This window comes from Papaver somniferum, unplaced genomic scaffold (assembly GCF_003573695.1).
Source record: "Papaver somniferum cultivar HN1 unplaced genomic scaffold, ASM357369v1 unplaced-scaffold_107, whole genome shotgun sequence".
Lineage (NCBI taxonomy): Eukaryota > Viridiplantae > Streptophyta > Magnoliopsida > Ranunculales > Papaveraceae > Papaver > Papaver somniferum.
Window position 1 is genome coordinate 9798940 of NW_020619603.1, and position 15975 is coordinate 9814914.

The following is a 15975-nucleotide window of genomic DNA, read 5'->3' on the forward strand; positions in this document are numbered from 1 at the left end:
TTTAATTCAATGACCAGAATTAAATGAGGATACATAGCAAGGACATTTACGAGAGTGAGATGAATACAGTATTATCATGTCTTCGTTGTGTGAAGAAACTAAAAAGTATTACACGACACACAGATTGGTCACCAGCTAGTTCATATATCTTGCAGCACCCAGCAAAACTATACCACTAATTTTTCAGTCAAAGAAGTAATTTAATGAGTTTTCAGAGACGAAATGTCAAAATGTCATTCTATCAATGTGAACGAAATCCATTACATCAGTGGAAGGAAAGAAAATCATCACAAAAATACTAAGTTCATTCTGAAAAAATCATAACAAGTACTGATAGGCTCATATACAGGAAGGTGGATTAGGTAGTAACAACAAATAATACTATTATAGTACTTGTTTTACAAATAAATTTTAAAGAAGTACACCACCACTGTATATATTAAGGGATTTCAGTTATTTTTCTTGGTAGACGAGGGGAGTGTCTCTCTGCATTTGGATATGTGAAGGTGGAGGTGGGTCCCACATCATTCTCTCACTCGGTGATAACCACGGGAAAATCTCCGGTTGAACATATCATTATCGTTTTTCTTGATATTCTGCTCGACTGGCCGGTGTTTATTTCTTTTAAAGATGCTAGGCCTGTAGGTATTACGAACTATTTCCCAGAACAGTGGAAACTGATGGAAGATAAACGAAGACACTGGAACACAAGCAAAGAACGATACAGGAACTGTTACCCATGTTAACTCTTTTCTAAGTAGAATAGAAAGGGCTGCCCCGAAGGCTACCATGAGGGTAGCTAGAGAAATGAAGAGAGTTGCAAGACCTATGATCAACTTTCTTGGCAACCGTTTAAGGAAATCTACCTCCGCATACCGTGAAGTTAAGATGGATAAAAACATAAGAAGAGAAGTGATGGATGAGAACAGAGATAAAGCATCCGCTATTGCGAACACCATAAATGCATCATTAGACAAAAAAATTGGGAGGCCTGCCCTACTTGGGGCTGGGCTGGGGGAGCCGTTGTTACCACTTGGACTATCAGCACTATTAATACCACCCGGTACTGTAATGGCGGCAGCAAAAGTTACAGTGGCAATGAGTGTGGTTACAACCGTGCACGAATTTGATGTATCCTTCATCCAGTCCCTAGCTTCTTTTACCAATGCCGTGTGTCCTTCCGTGAATATTTCTTGAGCGGTGTTGCCATCTTTGTTGCTCAGTAGCCTGTACTTTTCTGGTAAAAGATTCTCCACTCCCTAGACCAAATTAGATATGTTAGCTAGTGTACACATAATCAGGTCCGCAAGGGAGAGCAATCGATATTTTTTGAAGGATCCGTATAAGAGATCAACGAAGGACCAATTTTTGTGGCAATATATTAATTTCCCCGATCATACAGAAAACAAACTCCAAGCCTAAAGTATTCTAGATCTAATGAATCCATACAAGTAAATGTTAAAAATTGTCAATGCCCTACTTTTTTTTTTTTTTTTTTATATAGAGCCTATAAACCCTGGATCTTCGTTAATCGGGAAAAGGTTGATTTTAGTCAAAATAAATCCTTGACTTGTCCTAGATTTTGTTCAAATTGTTTTTGAAAACAAACAATGATGAAATAGTGTCTGCAAAAGGAAACGGTGCAAAACTGCAATATATCCTTCCCCAATATTTAATTAGCTCCCTGTCTGCCTAAAAGGTTGAAGTTGCAGCAATAAAATGTTTCTCATGATGCAAAGTAAAAATTTAACAAATAGTTTTTCTGCGCACCTTAAACCATTGCATCTCTCGCTGCATTTGTAGCGGTGCGCCTGATACCTGTTTAAGGTGATGAGAAGGTGCTAACTTGGCAGCATAATGTAGGATATTGTTACCATCCTCATCTCTTCTAGAAACTAAATCATCCTTGTGATCCCCACTTAACTCGCATATGAGATTCAATATCTTGTCATTTCTTTCTTCTATTGCAACTTGCAATATTCTCTGGTTCTTCGTCTTATGCCAAATTAGGTCAGGAAAAGTTTGAAGGCACTGCATCACAAATTCAGTTGTTCCAGATTTCATAGCTATCTTCAAGACATTAGAGTCTTCAAAGAACTTCAAGCCTCTGTCTGGTCCTCCAAGTTTAAGGTTAGTGAGCATACATTCTACCAAAGTTGATACTCTTTTGTGCATCAGCTTTTTATTGTACATCCTTTTTCCAGCAGGGACTGTAGTCAAATATCAAAGTAGACTCATCAATTGATAAGATTGAGACCAATAAAAATGGAGCAAGGATAATCAGCTGGTGCGTCTCCACTAGTTTTGAGGTCATGTTATCTCTATTACCAATACAGGGTACGTATAAGTAAATTATGCTACGGGCTTATGAAAATATTTAAATGCTTCAAAACAAAAGGGGCACGAGGTAGTTTTAAGATTAATATCAAACCTCCACTGAAGGAATTCTGGAAAGCGGAGTAGAACTTTCTCATAGTTGCTCTGAACCATGTTATTTTTTCACCTCTATTTGTGCAGTTTTCCAAGAATAGAGGGTTCTCCACGTCCTCTTTCATAAGCTGGCAAAATGGAGCAGGCAGCAAATCCACTGCAATAACTGCATGCAGTAGTGTCGGACCCAGTTTATTAGATTTTTGTTAAAGGGAGAGCAAAAAATGATTCGAGGAGAGCGAAATGGTAATTGACTCATTAACTAGGACCTATCCAATACATTATTTCAACCGGGACCAAATTACCCTACTTGATACATCCACTCAACAGAACGCGGACGACCAAAAAGAACAAAAATGATCTTCATCTAGATGTTCAAAGAGGTGATGGTGGCGGTGAAGAATTCGTTTTTTCTTTTATACATATTCTTTATTTAGAGAAGGGCGCCGTGATCTTTCTTAAGACCATAACTAAAATTATTTAACCGAAATGGCGATATTGTGATCTGTTAATGGTGCTACTTTCCTTGCCCTAACTCTCTTCACTCTTCTATTTGAAATAATTAGTTGACGAATTGTGTCGATCATGTTTTGGATATTTTCAGTTACAAGTGTACTCCGTTCTTGTTGGGAGAAGTTAAGATTGATTGATTGAATACAAAGAAGGGGGCTTTTAACTAGTGTAAACAAGAAGATTCGTTTTTTTTAGGGTTTCGTATTATTATTGATTACATGAGTGGTAATGTTTTAGATTTAATTTTCATTTCCTTAAATAAGGAAAAACATCATTTTTGTGGTATATGTATGAGCATACGGATGCTCAAAGAAACAATGGTGGTGTTGGAGTATCTTTTCGTTTTAGTTCGTCGGTGGTGGTGGAATCGAACGGGTGGCAAAGTTGTTTGGGATGGGTGTGACAGTGGGTTAGTGCGTACTTGGTAGGATAATTTGGTCCAAGCTGAAATAATATATTAAATAGGTCCTAGTTAATGAGTCAACTACAATTTTTGCACTCTTCGGATCACTTTTTGCTCAACTTCTAACAAAAATCTTTATTTATCCAGAAGGGGTTAGCGTTAATAATTATAATTTATATAAACTGAAGCATGTTTACAAAATTAGCGGCACAAACTGTTTTTAGTGAGACTTGAAAATAATTTCTAGTGTTTGAACAGAACTGTATCACGATAATTTCGTACTGTAAACATTTTATACTTGAGTGCAGCAGTCATTCACAAACTCTATATAACTGAAAGTTAAATTAATGACTGACCCGAGTACAGCCAGCGCTCCCATACGGTTAACTTGCATCCGCTGGGAAATGTAAATGGCCTCCCTGCCATCATTTCTAATGCCCTAACTTGGCTGTTTTTACTTTTTTCGATTCCCAAGCTTGGATACTGTTGGACAACACATAAGGCAGTATCTACAAACAGATCAAACGGAGAGGAATGGATTAGTTCTTATTCTAATGCTGGTTTGTAATGAAATTTATGCCATTTATTTTATGTAGTTCTGCCGTTTTTGTCATTTGATCTAATGATCTTATTCAATGTACTATCTGCTTCCAAGTCGCTGGTTTAGCTAGTCAAGCTTTGGGATTGTGGGTTTACCCACCACATTGATCAGCAAATACAAAATCATTTACGTACCATAAAGATTGGCATCAATTAGGGAGCACAATAAAGAAGCACCGTCAGGACCAGAGAAAGGACTGGGTTCCTCGTTTCTAGTGACTGACCAAAGATAGTTCACCATCTCCTCTTGTCTATCTGTTACGTAATCAGCAGCAACTTTAAGTGGTACAGATCCGTTGCGTTCACGTAACTGAGTCAACTTTGAATGTTTCTCCACCATTGTTTTAGCGACTTCGACATTTCCTTCAACAACAACAGTATGAAGTGCGGTATAACCATACTTGGTTTCTTGTAATTCGAGCACTTCAAGTGGTATGAGTTTTAGAAGCTCCTCCACGAACATCCATTGCCCAGCATTTGCTGCAATATGCAGTGCAGTGTCTGAATGTTCGGTGACCACCGCACTAATTGCATTTGGATCATGCTTGAACATTAACTTTGCTGCTTCCCACTTTCCCTTTTCAGCAAACACGAGTAGTTCTCGGTAATCATCATGAGACCCCTTCTTCCCTTCAAACACTTGTGCACACATACAATAACAATTACATTCAGTTGGTGATCATTTAAATAAGTTACGGTAAACTCACCATAAGAAGTGAACATACAAGCACGCAGAGGCATCTAACCGACAGCCCAGACACCATGACAAAATGTAAAATGAGCTTCGTATTAGTATCGTGGCCATGTGTTGAATGGATTACCCAAAAACCATCTAAGAGAATCTTAGCCGCTTGGCTCGGCCAACACCGGGGGCGCCGGCGCCCATAGAATTTACGGAGGGAAAAAGAATCCTATGTGTTTCTCTGTGTGTCAATCTACCAACTCACACGAACTTAGGGTTTGTTCAGCAACACAATCATATAACTAGATCAGACTTTCTTTTCTTCATAAGCTTTATTATTTCTTTTGAGTTTTATATTTTTCTTTACTAGGCTTATTCGATGTATTTTTAATTTTTAATGAAAAATTATGGTATTTAGTTTACTTCGCGAATGAAATTTCTCTCAAGTGCCATTTTTAGCTATGAAAATTGTGACCCCATTGAACATTTGTTCTGGATCGTCGTTGATCTTAACCGATCTTGAAAATTTCCTACTCTGAGTTCAATTGGAGATGCAATGTTAGTTATGCCAATTTTTCCTAACGGGTAAATTGCGTTACCTCATCTGTAAAGATTGATAATTTGCATAACCACCCTTATAAAAATAAAATTAGCAAAATTTCCCCTCCTCAATAATTCCGTTCCGTCTATTCCATGTTAGTTGATTCGGCACCAACTTACACGTGTTTTTTAGTAGGGGAGGTAATCCAAATTACCAATCTTCACAGGGAGGTAGCGCAAAATTACCAATATTTACAGAGATGTTACGCAAATTACCCCATAAAAATAAAAACCACCTGTAAGTTAGTGATGAGTCTGCTAACTTGGAATAAACGAAATTATTGACGAGAGGAGGTTTTGATAATTTTTTTCGGGTGAGGTAACGCAAATTACCCCTTTTCCTAACTCACTAATTTCCTAATGTAAAAGAACAAATTTCTGACCGATTAATCCCGAGTATCCTGATTATGACTATAACCTATTTATCAAAAATTCTTGTTGAACCATGTTTCTAAACTACACATTCACTCGCGTCAAAACCCAAAACGGGACGCGTTTTATTCATGGGGGGCGTAATCATAGATAACGAACTTTAGGTGGGGACACCAAATGTCTGTCTAGCCAGACGGTTTGTCCAGACTGTCCAATCATAGATAATCGCCGACATAAGTACATGGTGATATTTTTTTCTTTTTTATTATCCTAGACTATACCCAAACTCTTTAATTTGAAGTGGATTTTGACGATTACAAGGTTTGAATCACTACATCGACAATGGGAGGAAATATACCGACCATCAGACCACTTGATGGTTGGTTGTACATGGTGATAATTGCTTGGAGAAAAAAAAATCAAGATAGATAATTATGGTGTGTATCAGTGTATGATATTGAACACCGGGAAGAAAAGAACAATTCCATAATTACGGTGTGTATCAGCGAAAACAGTTTTTCGTGAGGAGGCAAAAAAGAATTTCCATAAAATTCCATAAAATGCTTAAAACAGACTTTAGGTTACACTTTTTATTAAATTGGCTGACAACCGTTACCAAAACGAGAAAAACATCCTATTTTCATGGAAACATGGCTTCTTTTTTTTTTTTTCCGAATAAGAGAGGTTGTATTAAATAGAAAAGAGGGCAAAGCCCTTTACATGAGTCATCCATACTACTAAAGTTGAAACATGGGTTATTCTATGAAAATTATAGATGTTATTCAACACAACTTTAAAGTTGTAAAGAAATCTAATTGTGTGCTTTCTTTTTGTTTCCTATTCACACCCACGGAACTATTGCAAGTCCCCAATTATTGTTAAACTCCACTAACTCGATTTAAATATATCATTCAAATTTGTCTTAAATTGCTTCAAACTAAAACAAAAATGAAATCACCGTGGTGTAAAATAGAATTAAAATACCGTGGTATAATATACAATCACTTTGGAATGGTTATAGATGTTACAGAATGATGAACGTTGTGAAATAGCAGGGTTTTATTCAAATCTAGTACTGATTGTTCCAATGGTTCTTCCCCCACTATGCAACAAACTCCATCTGAAATAATTTTAGCTTAAAGTTTAAACACTTCTATTTACCGACCGCAAACAGTTGGAACGATTAAATATGACCGTTCTTTAATGGTTCTGTGGTCCACCATGGTCCATGGTTTTGTTTTACACCTTACGTTCTCAATTCTCTTCTAGTTCGAAGTAAATTGAATTTGGACTGTTAAGATTGAGTTGAACAAGTTGTTGCTAATTTATACTCCCTCCGTTCCTAAAACAGAGTTACTATGGTTTTTTCAACTTGGTTTATTTTTAAGCGGAAATTGGAAAAATTATAGTCGCTCTTTTCTGGAACACAAAATTGGTTAAAAAGACCAAAATCAACAATTCTTTGGTGAAATGGATAGTTAGATTTTGATATTGTTTAAATGGACAAAAATGTAAAAATATGCAGGATATAACTAGTTTCATCGTGCCCATTTTCAAATATTTTTTCTTATTTTTAATTTACACAGGATGTATCCAGTTTCATCCTTGCTATTTTTTAAATTTAAGCTAGGATGAAACCAGTTTCATCCTTACTATTTCTTTTGGCCATTTCACCCAAACTATTTTTTACTCGTCCATTTGAACCGTGATTTAAAAATATTTGGACAAATGATCCATTTTCGATTTCTCGAAACGGGATAGTATATCACTGATGACATGTAAAGCGAACAACTTGTTTGAAACAAGAATGAAACTTCATTCAACAGTGTTTGAATCAACACCAAACGAAAATTAAAATAACGTAAACAAGATGAACTCTGTATACCTGGATTGCAATCTGGGTTCTCAAATTCCTCCCGGGAGAGATCACGATAAATCATAATATCCGTCGCATAAGGATCAGAATTTTTACCCTTTTCAAGGCTATTACGGCTCATATCATCACGCTCTGAGTTTTGATTCAGTTTGATTAGGGTGGACAAAGTTTCTGACAAGGTATCCACTTGGCTTTGCGTTTTTGCTTGGGATTCCGCAAGCCTACAAAAAAATCTCTCGAGATCTTCCATAGTAGGTTTAATTTCTGTACCCATGACAGTGATTATTTTGATGAGAGTTTATGGAGAGAAAACAAGACAAAAATAATTCATGTGAATGGAAACAGTGGGGATTGAGGAACCCCGCCGGTTGATCTCTGGTTTTAACTTAAAGAAGTGTGCATAAGCGCTTGTGCGTGGTAATATCACGCTAATAATTGTATCTTCTCATCTAATAACTAAGTAACATATAAATAGAGGTTTTTTTTGGAAGTTGCTCTCGAAATTTGTTTTAACTTTCGGGAAAAATAATACAGAATTCAAATTCGAAAAAACCAAAAATAAAAACACAAAATTGGTTAAAAAGATCAAAATCAATAATTTCTGGGTAAAATGGACAGTTAGATTTTGATATTGTTTAAATGGACAAAAATGTAAAAATAGGCAGGATGTAACCAGTTTCATCGTGTCCATTTTCAAATATTTTTTCTTATTTTTAATTTACACAGGATGTATCCAGTTTCATCCTTGCTATTTTTTAAATTTAAGCTTACTATTTTTTTTGGTCATTTCACCCAAACTACTTTTACTCGTCCATTTGAACCGTGATTTAAAAATATTTGGACAAATGACCCATTTTCCGAAATATAAAGTAGGGGTATTTTGCGTTTCCTCCCCTTTAAAGATAGCCGATTAGCGTTTCCTCCCCAAATAGATTCAAATTAGTGTTTCCTCTCATCGTTAGGTTTTCCATCCACTGCGCGGTTAGCTGAGTCAGCACATGTGCACGCGTGGAAAAAGTTGTACGCGTGTCAAACAAAATTACCAAGATACCATCATTTTTTTAGTAAATTAAATTAAAGTCACAATCTGAGTCTTCTTCCCTGAAACTAAAACTCAAATCATTTGTCTGCATTTTCAATGACAACACAACATCATCAGCAACTCCGCTAATTCATAACACCCCATTCATCATAGCAACACAATCTTATGTCCCCCAGCCTCATCTCTTTCTCTACGCAAAATACCCCTACTTTTTATTTCGGAAAATGGGTCATTTGTCCAAATATTTTTAAATCACGGTTCAAATAGACGAGTAAAAAATAGTTTGGGTGAAATGACCAAAAAAAAAATAATAAGGATGAAACTGGTTTCATCCTAGCTTAAATTTAAAAAATAACAAGGATGAAACTGGATACATCCTGTGTAAATTAAAAATAAGAAAAAATATTTGAAAATGGGCACGATGAAACTGGTTACATCCTGCCTATTTTTACATTTTTGTCCATTTAAACAGTATCAAAATCTAACTGTCCACTTCACCCAGAAATTATTGATTTTGATCTTTTTAACTAATTTTGTGTAAAAAATGCTGCCACAGGTGATCGATCTTTAACTTCTCTTCGTTGGGAGAGTGGTTAATTTATGCAACCTACATTTCAGTTTACCAGTGACGGGATCTTCGTCACAAATTTTGGTCAGATATAAGTGTTCCGAATTCAACAGTCCAGTTCTAAGGTGCATAGAGCATGGTTCCCGCACATATTTCGACGGCCCAATGTTCAGTTGCAGGTGGGGCAGTGTTCATCCCTTGTTTCTTCTAAAGGGCAAGATTTTTGAAGGCGCGCAAGACATCTCTTTGACTGCGCCAAACATTACATATGGCTGAAGGCGTTTACTTAATTACTTATCCAAATAATCACCATCATCGTTAGACTAATAGGAAAAATTACGCTACTGAATACGGCAGCAATAACTGAACAATCAATCCACTACAAGCGCGACTTTAGCAAGGGAATACGGCATCTATTACTGAACAATCAATCCACTACAAACGCGACTTTAGCAACTGAATACGGCAGCAGTAACTGAACAATCAATCCACTGCAAATGCGATTTTAACTGAACAATCAATCCACGACTTATGGTCGTGTATTATTGGAACTAGTACTTGTCAGTATCGGTACTCTTTCATTTTCTTAATTGGGTGGGTGTGACGTCGTCTGTTTATTTTGTATTTGTTTGAATTATATATGCTTCTAATCAGATAAGATCGCAGATACACCGAAATTGTGTATTTTGAATATGCACAAATAAAACTCACCTACTTGACCAAATTTCTATCATATTTCATAGAGCTCTTCGTGAGAAGCCAAGTTAATCTATTCTATTATTCTAAGGTTTTTTATTTTTTTGCTCTTTTTTTTCTCTCTCACTCCTTCTTCTTCAACAAAAACATCAAGAACAACCCTTATGCTCAGATTTAGTTCATTTTGGACTGGATCTGAGTAGATTTCTTCACTATTTCTTGTTTTTTAGGTTAGTTGTTTTAACTTAATTTTTATTATATTTGTACTTATCTATATCATTATGATGGTTTCATCTACTCTTTTGAGGTTTATTTTCGCTTTAACAATGGTTCTTGGTTATTGGGTTCTAAGATCGATAGTGATGCTCTCCAGCGATGAAATATTCATCTTCATTGGTGATTTCTTTGACAACGAAAGCTTCATCACTAGTTACAAGAGATTTAGGAAATCATTCCTATATTGGGAGCATATTATTCTAAAGAAGAAAAACAAGCTAAATGGTTGGGATTTACTTCCGAGAAAAACCATTCCGATTTTATAGGATTGTATTCATACTTGTATTTTGCTTACTCCGATAATCCTTCTTTTTATCTTGTCGGTTTCTTCGATATTCTACTTTTACTGTATGTTCTTGTTCCATTGTATTATCCTATTTTCGATCTTAAACTCATTGTAACCTCAAAGTTTCATTGATGGAAAGGTTTCTTGTAACACCAAGGTACCAAATCTGGAGTACAAAAACTCCATTCAAATGTTGGGATCCATTAAAACTCCATATTAAACAAAATTGATACAAAAATCTCAGTTTTCTAAAAATTGATACAAAACCCCAAACAAAATTGGTTTCATCAAATTCTACGATGAAACCAAATTTGGTTTCAAATTATTTTTGTCCTATTTTTTTTATCATGAAACCAAAGATTTTAATGATGAAACAGTAAGTTGATGATAAAACCAACTTTGTGTGGTATTGTTTCTGGTTAGTGGTGGTGTTGGTTCTTTTTATGGTGATGATATGGTTAGTATTTGTTGGTGAATGTGGTGTTGGTTGCGGTTTTTGTGTTACTTTTGTTATTTGGGTGGATGAATAGCGACACCTTTGGGGTTATAAATCACAGCCCCTTCTTTTGGCATTAAAAAAGAACGATTTTTTGGGGACCATGGTTTTATTTTGGGTAAAGACATTAGAAGTAAATCTAGGTCACCCCTTATCTAGATATTTATATTAATACCTATATTACCCTCCTGATTAATTTTGGGTGATGATTAGTTAGTGTTAATAATAGTTAGTGTAATGATTAGTGAGATGATTAAGTTAAAGATAATTAGTGAGATTAAAAAATCAGATGGTTTTTTTTTAAAGAAGTAGAATTATTGAGAGAGTAAAGTTAGAGAAGATGAAGAAGGAAAACATGAAAAATGATGGATTTTACCAACCACAACTGGAGGAAGGGTATTTGGGTACCCAGGTATGCTTCAAACTTAGATAATGTTGGTTGAATTGCTCCAAACTTTCAAAAAAAAAATGAAAATTTTTATGTAAATTTGGGCCAGTTCGGTTACCATATGTTAAGAACATGTAACCGAACACACCTGAAAGTGTTGTTCGGTTACGTTTTCCAAACACGCGGGTTACCAAACTCGCTCGTTAATGGAGGTTTTGGTCGTACAGTGTAATGTTCGGTTACCTAGGATAAAATGGTAGGTAAGCGAATTTTGAACTTAACAATTTATTTGGGTACATCTTGTGTGTTCGGTTAGTTCGCAAACTTCAATGCAACCAAGTTCCCAACCGAACTGCAGGTTAAAAGTAACCTAGTGTTAGAAGTTCGGTTGGTTCGCAAACTTCAACATATTTTGCGAATCAACCGAACTGGGCTTATATATGCATATATGCAATTAGGCAAACGTTCGGTTACTACAAAATTTATTTCTTGGCGAATTAGGTAGAGTTCGGTTACGAAGTTTCAAAGGTAGAGTTCGGTTACAAAGAAAACTTAACATTTTTGCGAACGAACCAAACTTGTGGATTTCTCATTATTTTCGTAAATTAAAGTTCGGTGATATCCTTATTTTGCGAAGGAACCGAACTTATGGACTTGTGTTGTTCTAATACAAGGAGTTCGGTTAAAAGTATTTTTTTGCGAATCAACCGAACTCTGAGTTCGGTTAAGAAAAAATTAATTCGTGATAGCCGAACTTTTCTCTGAAAAAACCTCCATTAAACCTCTCTGCAACTTCCATTTTCAACTCATTTTAATGATTACTTCTCATTTATTCAACCAAAAACGAATGACAAGTAATGGGTTTGTGAGAATATCTTTGTTAATGTTTTTAATTAAGCTATATATATATATATATATATAGTGGTGGTGGTGGTGGTAATCGGAGGTGGTGGTGGTAATCGGTGGTTGGTGGTGGTGATAATCAGAGGTGGTGGTGGTGGTAATCGGCGGTGGTGGTAATCGGTGGTTGGTGGTGGTGATAATCGGAGGTGGTGGTGGTGGTAATCGGCGATGGTGGGAGGTGGTGGTGGGAGGAGGTGGTGGTTATATATATATATATATACAGGTGGTTATTGGATTGGTTTTAAATTAAATTAGGTTAAGGGTAGGTTAGTCATTTCAATGCTTTAGGACACCCCTTATAACTATAGGGAAGGTGGCCTAATAAAATCATGATCCCGTCAAGAAAACCATAGTCCCTGAAAAATCGTTCTTAAAAAAGAATGTTTCTAATCTTTGCAGGAGAAGAGAGGAGCCCATGGATCGTTTCCCACAGTAGGTATATAATTTCTCCATATAAACTTTTCCAAGACGGATAAACTGGAAAGTTATGGGCCACGCAAAGCCTATAGGCTAGTTTGGTATTGCTGTGAATTACAGAAAAGCGCTTTTCTGTTGTGCTGTGCTGTGCGTTGCTGTGTTGTGGAAATAAATCGGCATGACGTTTGGTAAACTATAATTTAAAAAGCACTGTGCAATTAACAAAGTGTAAATTCTGTTTGGTAAACTGGTATTTAAAAGTGCTGGTGATGTAGTTAATGACGAAAATAGACATATTTCAAAAACTAGTTTTAAATACAATTTTATTATAATAAATTATATTTCTAATTTTAACATATTTAATAAAATATAAGTAATGTTCATTTTATTTTATTTTTTTAATAAAAAATTTTGATTATGGTTTGCTTAGAAAATATCATTATTTTAATATTTATTAAATATTTTATTATTTCAAATAATAATTTTTAATTATTATTGTATTTATTACATTAAACAAAAAAATGAAAAGAAAGGAGAAATATAATAAAATTCAGAAATATAATGTTAAATGTACAATATTTGAGGGTAAAACTTGTCTTTATAATAAATTAACAAGGTTAAAATAGAGAATCAATTAAACTGAATTATGTGGGTCCACAGTTTCTGCTTTTCCATCTTTTAAAAGTTTGTGCTGAGTAGCTTTTAAAAACATACCTAAAATGAAAGTGCTTCTCTCCAAAAGCACTTTGAATTTTTTTTACCAAACACAATTTTTGGTAAAAGTTTGTTACAAGTTTGTTACAAAGTGTTTTTGGTTGAAAAAAAGCAATCCCAAACGGGGCTTATAATAATCAATTTCAATTGGTATTCAGAATAATTGTCAGATTTTTACAAGGGGCAATCTAATGGATTACATCAGGGGAGGACGGAAAATGCAGAATTTCCAATTGGATTTTTTTTTTATATCTCGTAGGAAAAGATGCTAATCTATGCTAATTTTGAAGGAGGAGGGATCCCTTCACACTTTTATTATCACACTATCTCACACGTTGGATGTCATTTTTGCAAATAAAAACCAAATCGTAATGGATTTGAAGCTAATATTATGGGGATATGTTATTATTACAAAGCTCTATGTTCCTACCGAAAATGAGACGGAACGTGTAACACCACCATCTACTACTCTGAAAAGTGAAACGTTGAAAATCAACAGATTTCTGGCCGTCGAAATTAAGACCGGTAGATCATGAGGTTTTATATTTTGGAATATGCTCCTCTTTGGTAGGCATGTAGAACTTTGTAAGAGGAACATATCCTCAAAATATTAACATTAAATCCATCACGGTTTGTGCGAGGGTAAAATACCCGATCGCCACGTGTCATCATCTTAAAAGATGATATCATGATGAGACGATAAGAGAGAAGCACCAAATCATACCACATAAAGTGGTTCGTCTGAATCAAGACGCCTGCTACAACGTCACATGAATGACGCGTGTAAGGAGTGGGCTACTTTCCTCATACGGTCAAGTCTAAAAAGGAGGACCGCATTTAGTGAAGGATCAGAAGAGGCGCAAGCGAGTCTATAACACCCTAGAGAGTTCAGACGACCTATACCATAGCCCGAAAATGATACAACACGAAGTTACTCGGAAGGGACGCACGATGGTGCACAAGGAGAGATGTCTCGAAGAGGAACCCAACATACCATCACAAAGGATAGTATAGAAGATCGTCTGAAGTCCCTAGGAAGAAGACGACAAACTCCATGTACTCGTCGAGGCCACACCTTCATGAGTCTTATTTATCTATAAATACCAGTCCATGTAACAGGAGTTGGATAATTTATGCAATCTTAGATGGTCTTTCTACAGAGAATTCCTGAAAAAAATCTAGATAGAGAGGGAGTGAGAAATCTAAGAGATATTTGTAACTCCTTCAAGGGTAAGACCTATAATCATAATAAAGAATACATCTTCTTCCCGTGGACGTAGGTCTTTATGGCCGAATCACGTTACATACTTGTGTCAATCTTTACTTTCTTGCTATTTACTTCTTGTTTGTGAATGAATCTAGCTTGTTAGTAGTTTTTTAGTCTTTAGATCTTCTTGGGTGTAGTCATCAGAAAAGATGCTACTACATTTTGGCGCTAGAAACAGGGAGGTATGAAGATATAATCTACCTCCCTAAAACAGCTCTATATTGTTTTCATAATTTCTTTAAGAAAAGGTGGATTTCATACCACTGTGTAAAGTTCTGTTAAGATGCACGAGTAGATCTCGGACTCATACACGATCTACAAAGATCAGTGAAGTTCTGATGACCCTCGAAATAAACAGATATACACTCTTTTCTCTTTGGTTCGTTAAATTATTCATTTTTTAAGATTTCTTATATCTTCCTAAAGATACTCAAGATAGTTGAAGATCATAGGGAAAAAGAAGTCACAAGCACTTCAAAACACAACTCAAGCGATCTCCTCCATGAAAGAGTTGGAAATATTTGTAGTCAGTAATCTTCATAAGTGAAAACATCACCTTATGAAAGTTGAAAAGACAAACTTTACTTGATTTTCAAAAGAAAAACTCAAAATAATCCTAGATCTTCGTCTTAGAAACTCAAATCTAAGTCAATGGGAGAGATTAATGAGTAAATAATCAGTTTTCAATCTAAAAATGAAAAAGCGGGGGTCTAACAACACAACCCAATATTTCGCTTAGCAATCTGTATAGACTAACTCCAAAGTACTTTGCTAGAGAATCAACTAGACAGTCAGACTCAATCTGGATAAAAGTATCTCAAGGAGTTAATATCTCTCTCTTAATTTTATTTTTACTCAAGCTAAAAACAATAGCGAGTCTTTATCAAATACAAGCAATACTTGGACAGTACCAAAGACCAATGTCCAAGGATCAATCAATATCAACCAACAACCAAAGGTTGGATTTCCAATTGATGATCACGAATGTACAACCTGTATTATTTCAATTATATAAAATATAACGCGGAAAAGAAATAACATAGACACCAGAAATTTTGAGGAAACCGCAAATGCAGAAAAACCCCGAGACCTAGTCCAGATTGAATACACACTGTATTAAGACGCTACAGATACTAGCCTACTGCAAACTAACTTCGGGATGGACTATAGTTGAACTCCAATCAGTCTCCCACCGATCCAAGGTGCAGTTGTACTCCTACGCCTCTGATCCCAGCAGGATACTGCGTACTTGATTCCCTTAACTGATCTCACCCACAACCAAGAGTTGCTGCAATCCAAAATCACAGACTTGATAATAAACATATCTGTCTCACACAGAAAAGTCTATCAAAGGATAAATATGTCTCCCACAGATAAACTCTAGGTTTTGTTCCGTCTTTTGATATAAAATCAAGGTGAACATAAACCAATTGATAATACGGTCTT

The 15975-nt window shown here is 35.6% G+C and overlaps 1 protein-coding gene across 2 annotated transcripts; it reads right to left on the reverse strand.

The window, feature by feature from the left end:
- Positions 1–230: 230 nt before the first annotated feature.
- Positions 231–7927, reverse strand: LOC113327847. 2 transcript variants are annotated; one of them, XM_026574966.1, is made up of 6 exons: positions 7486–7927; positions 4082–4576; positions 3703–3855; positions 2432–2596; positions 1771–2210; positions 231–1259 (listed from the first exon to the last, which is right to left on the reverse strand). In XM_026574966.1, exons 1-6 carry the CDS (start codon positions 7748–7750, stop codon positions 525–527), a joined length of 2253 nt encoding a protein of 750 aa, XP_026430751.1. In that variant the 5' UTR covers positions 7751–7927; the 3' UTR covers positions 231–524. The 2 variants fall into 2 exon arrangements, with proteins under 2 accessions (XP_026430751.1, XP_026430750.1); XM_026574965.1 differs by having other exon boundaries at positions 4082–4585.
- Positions 7928–15975: the final 8048 nt, after the last annotated feature.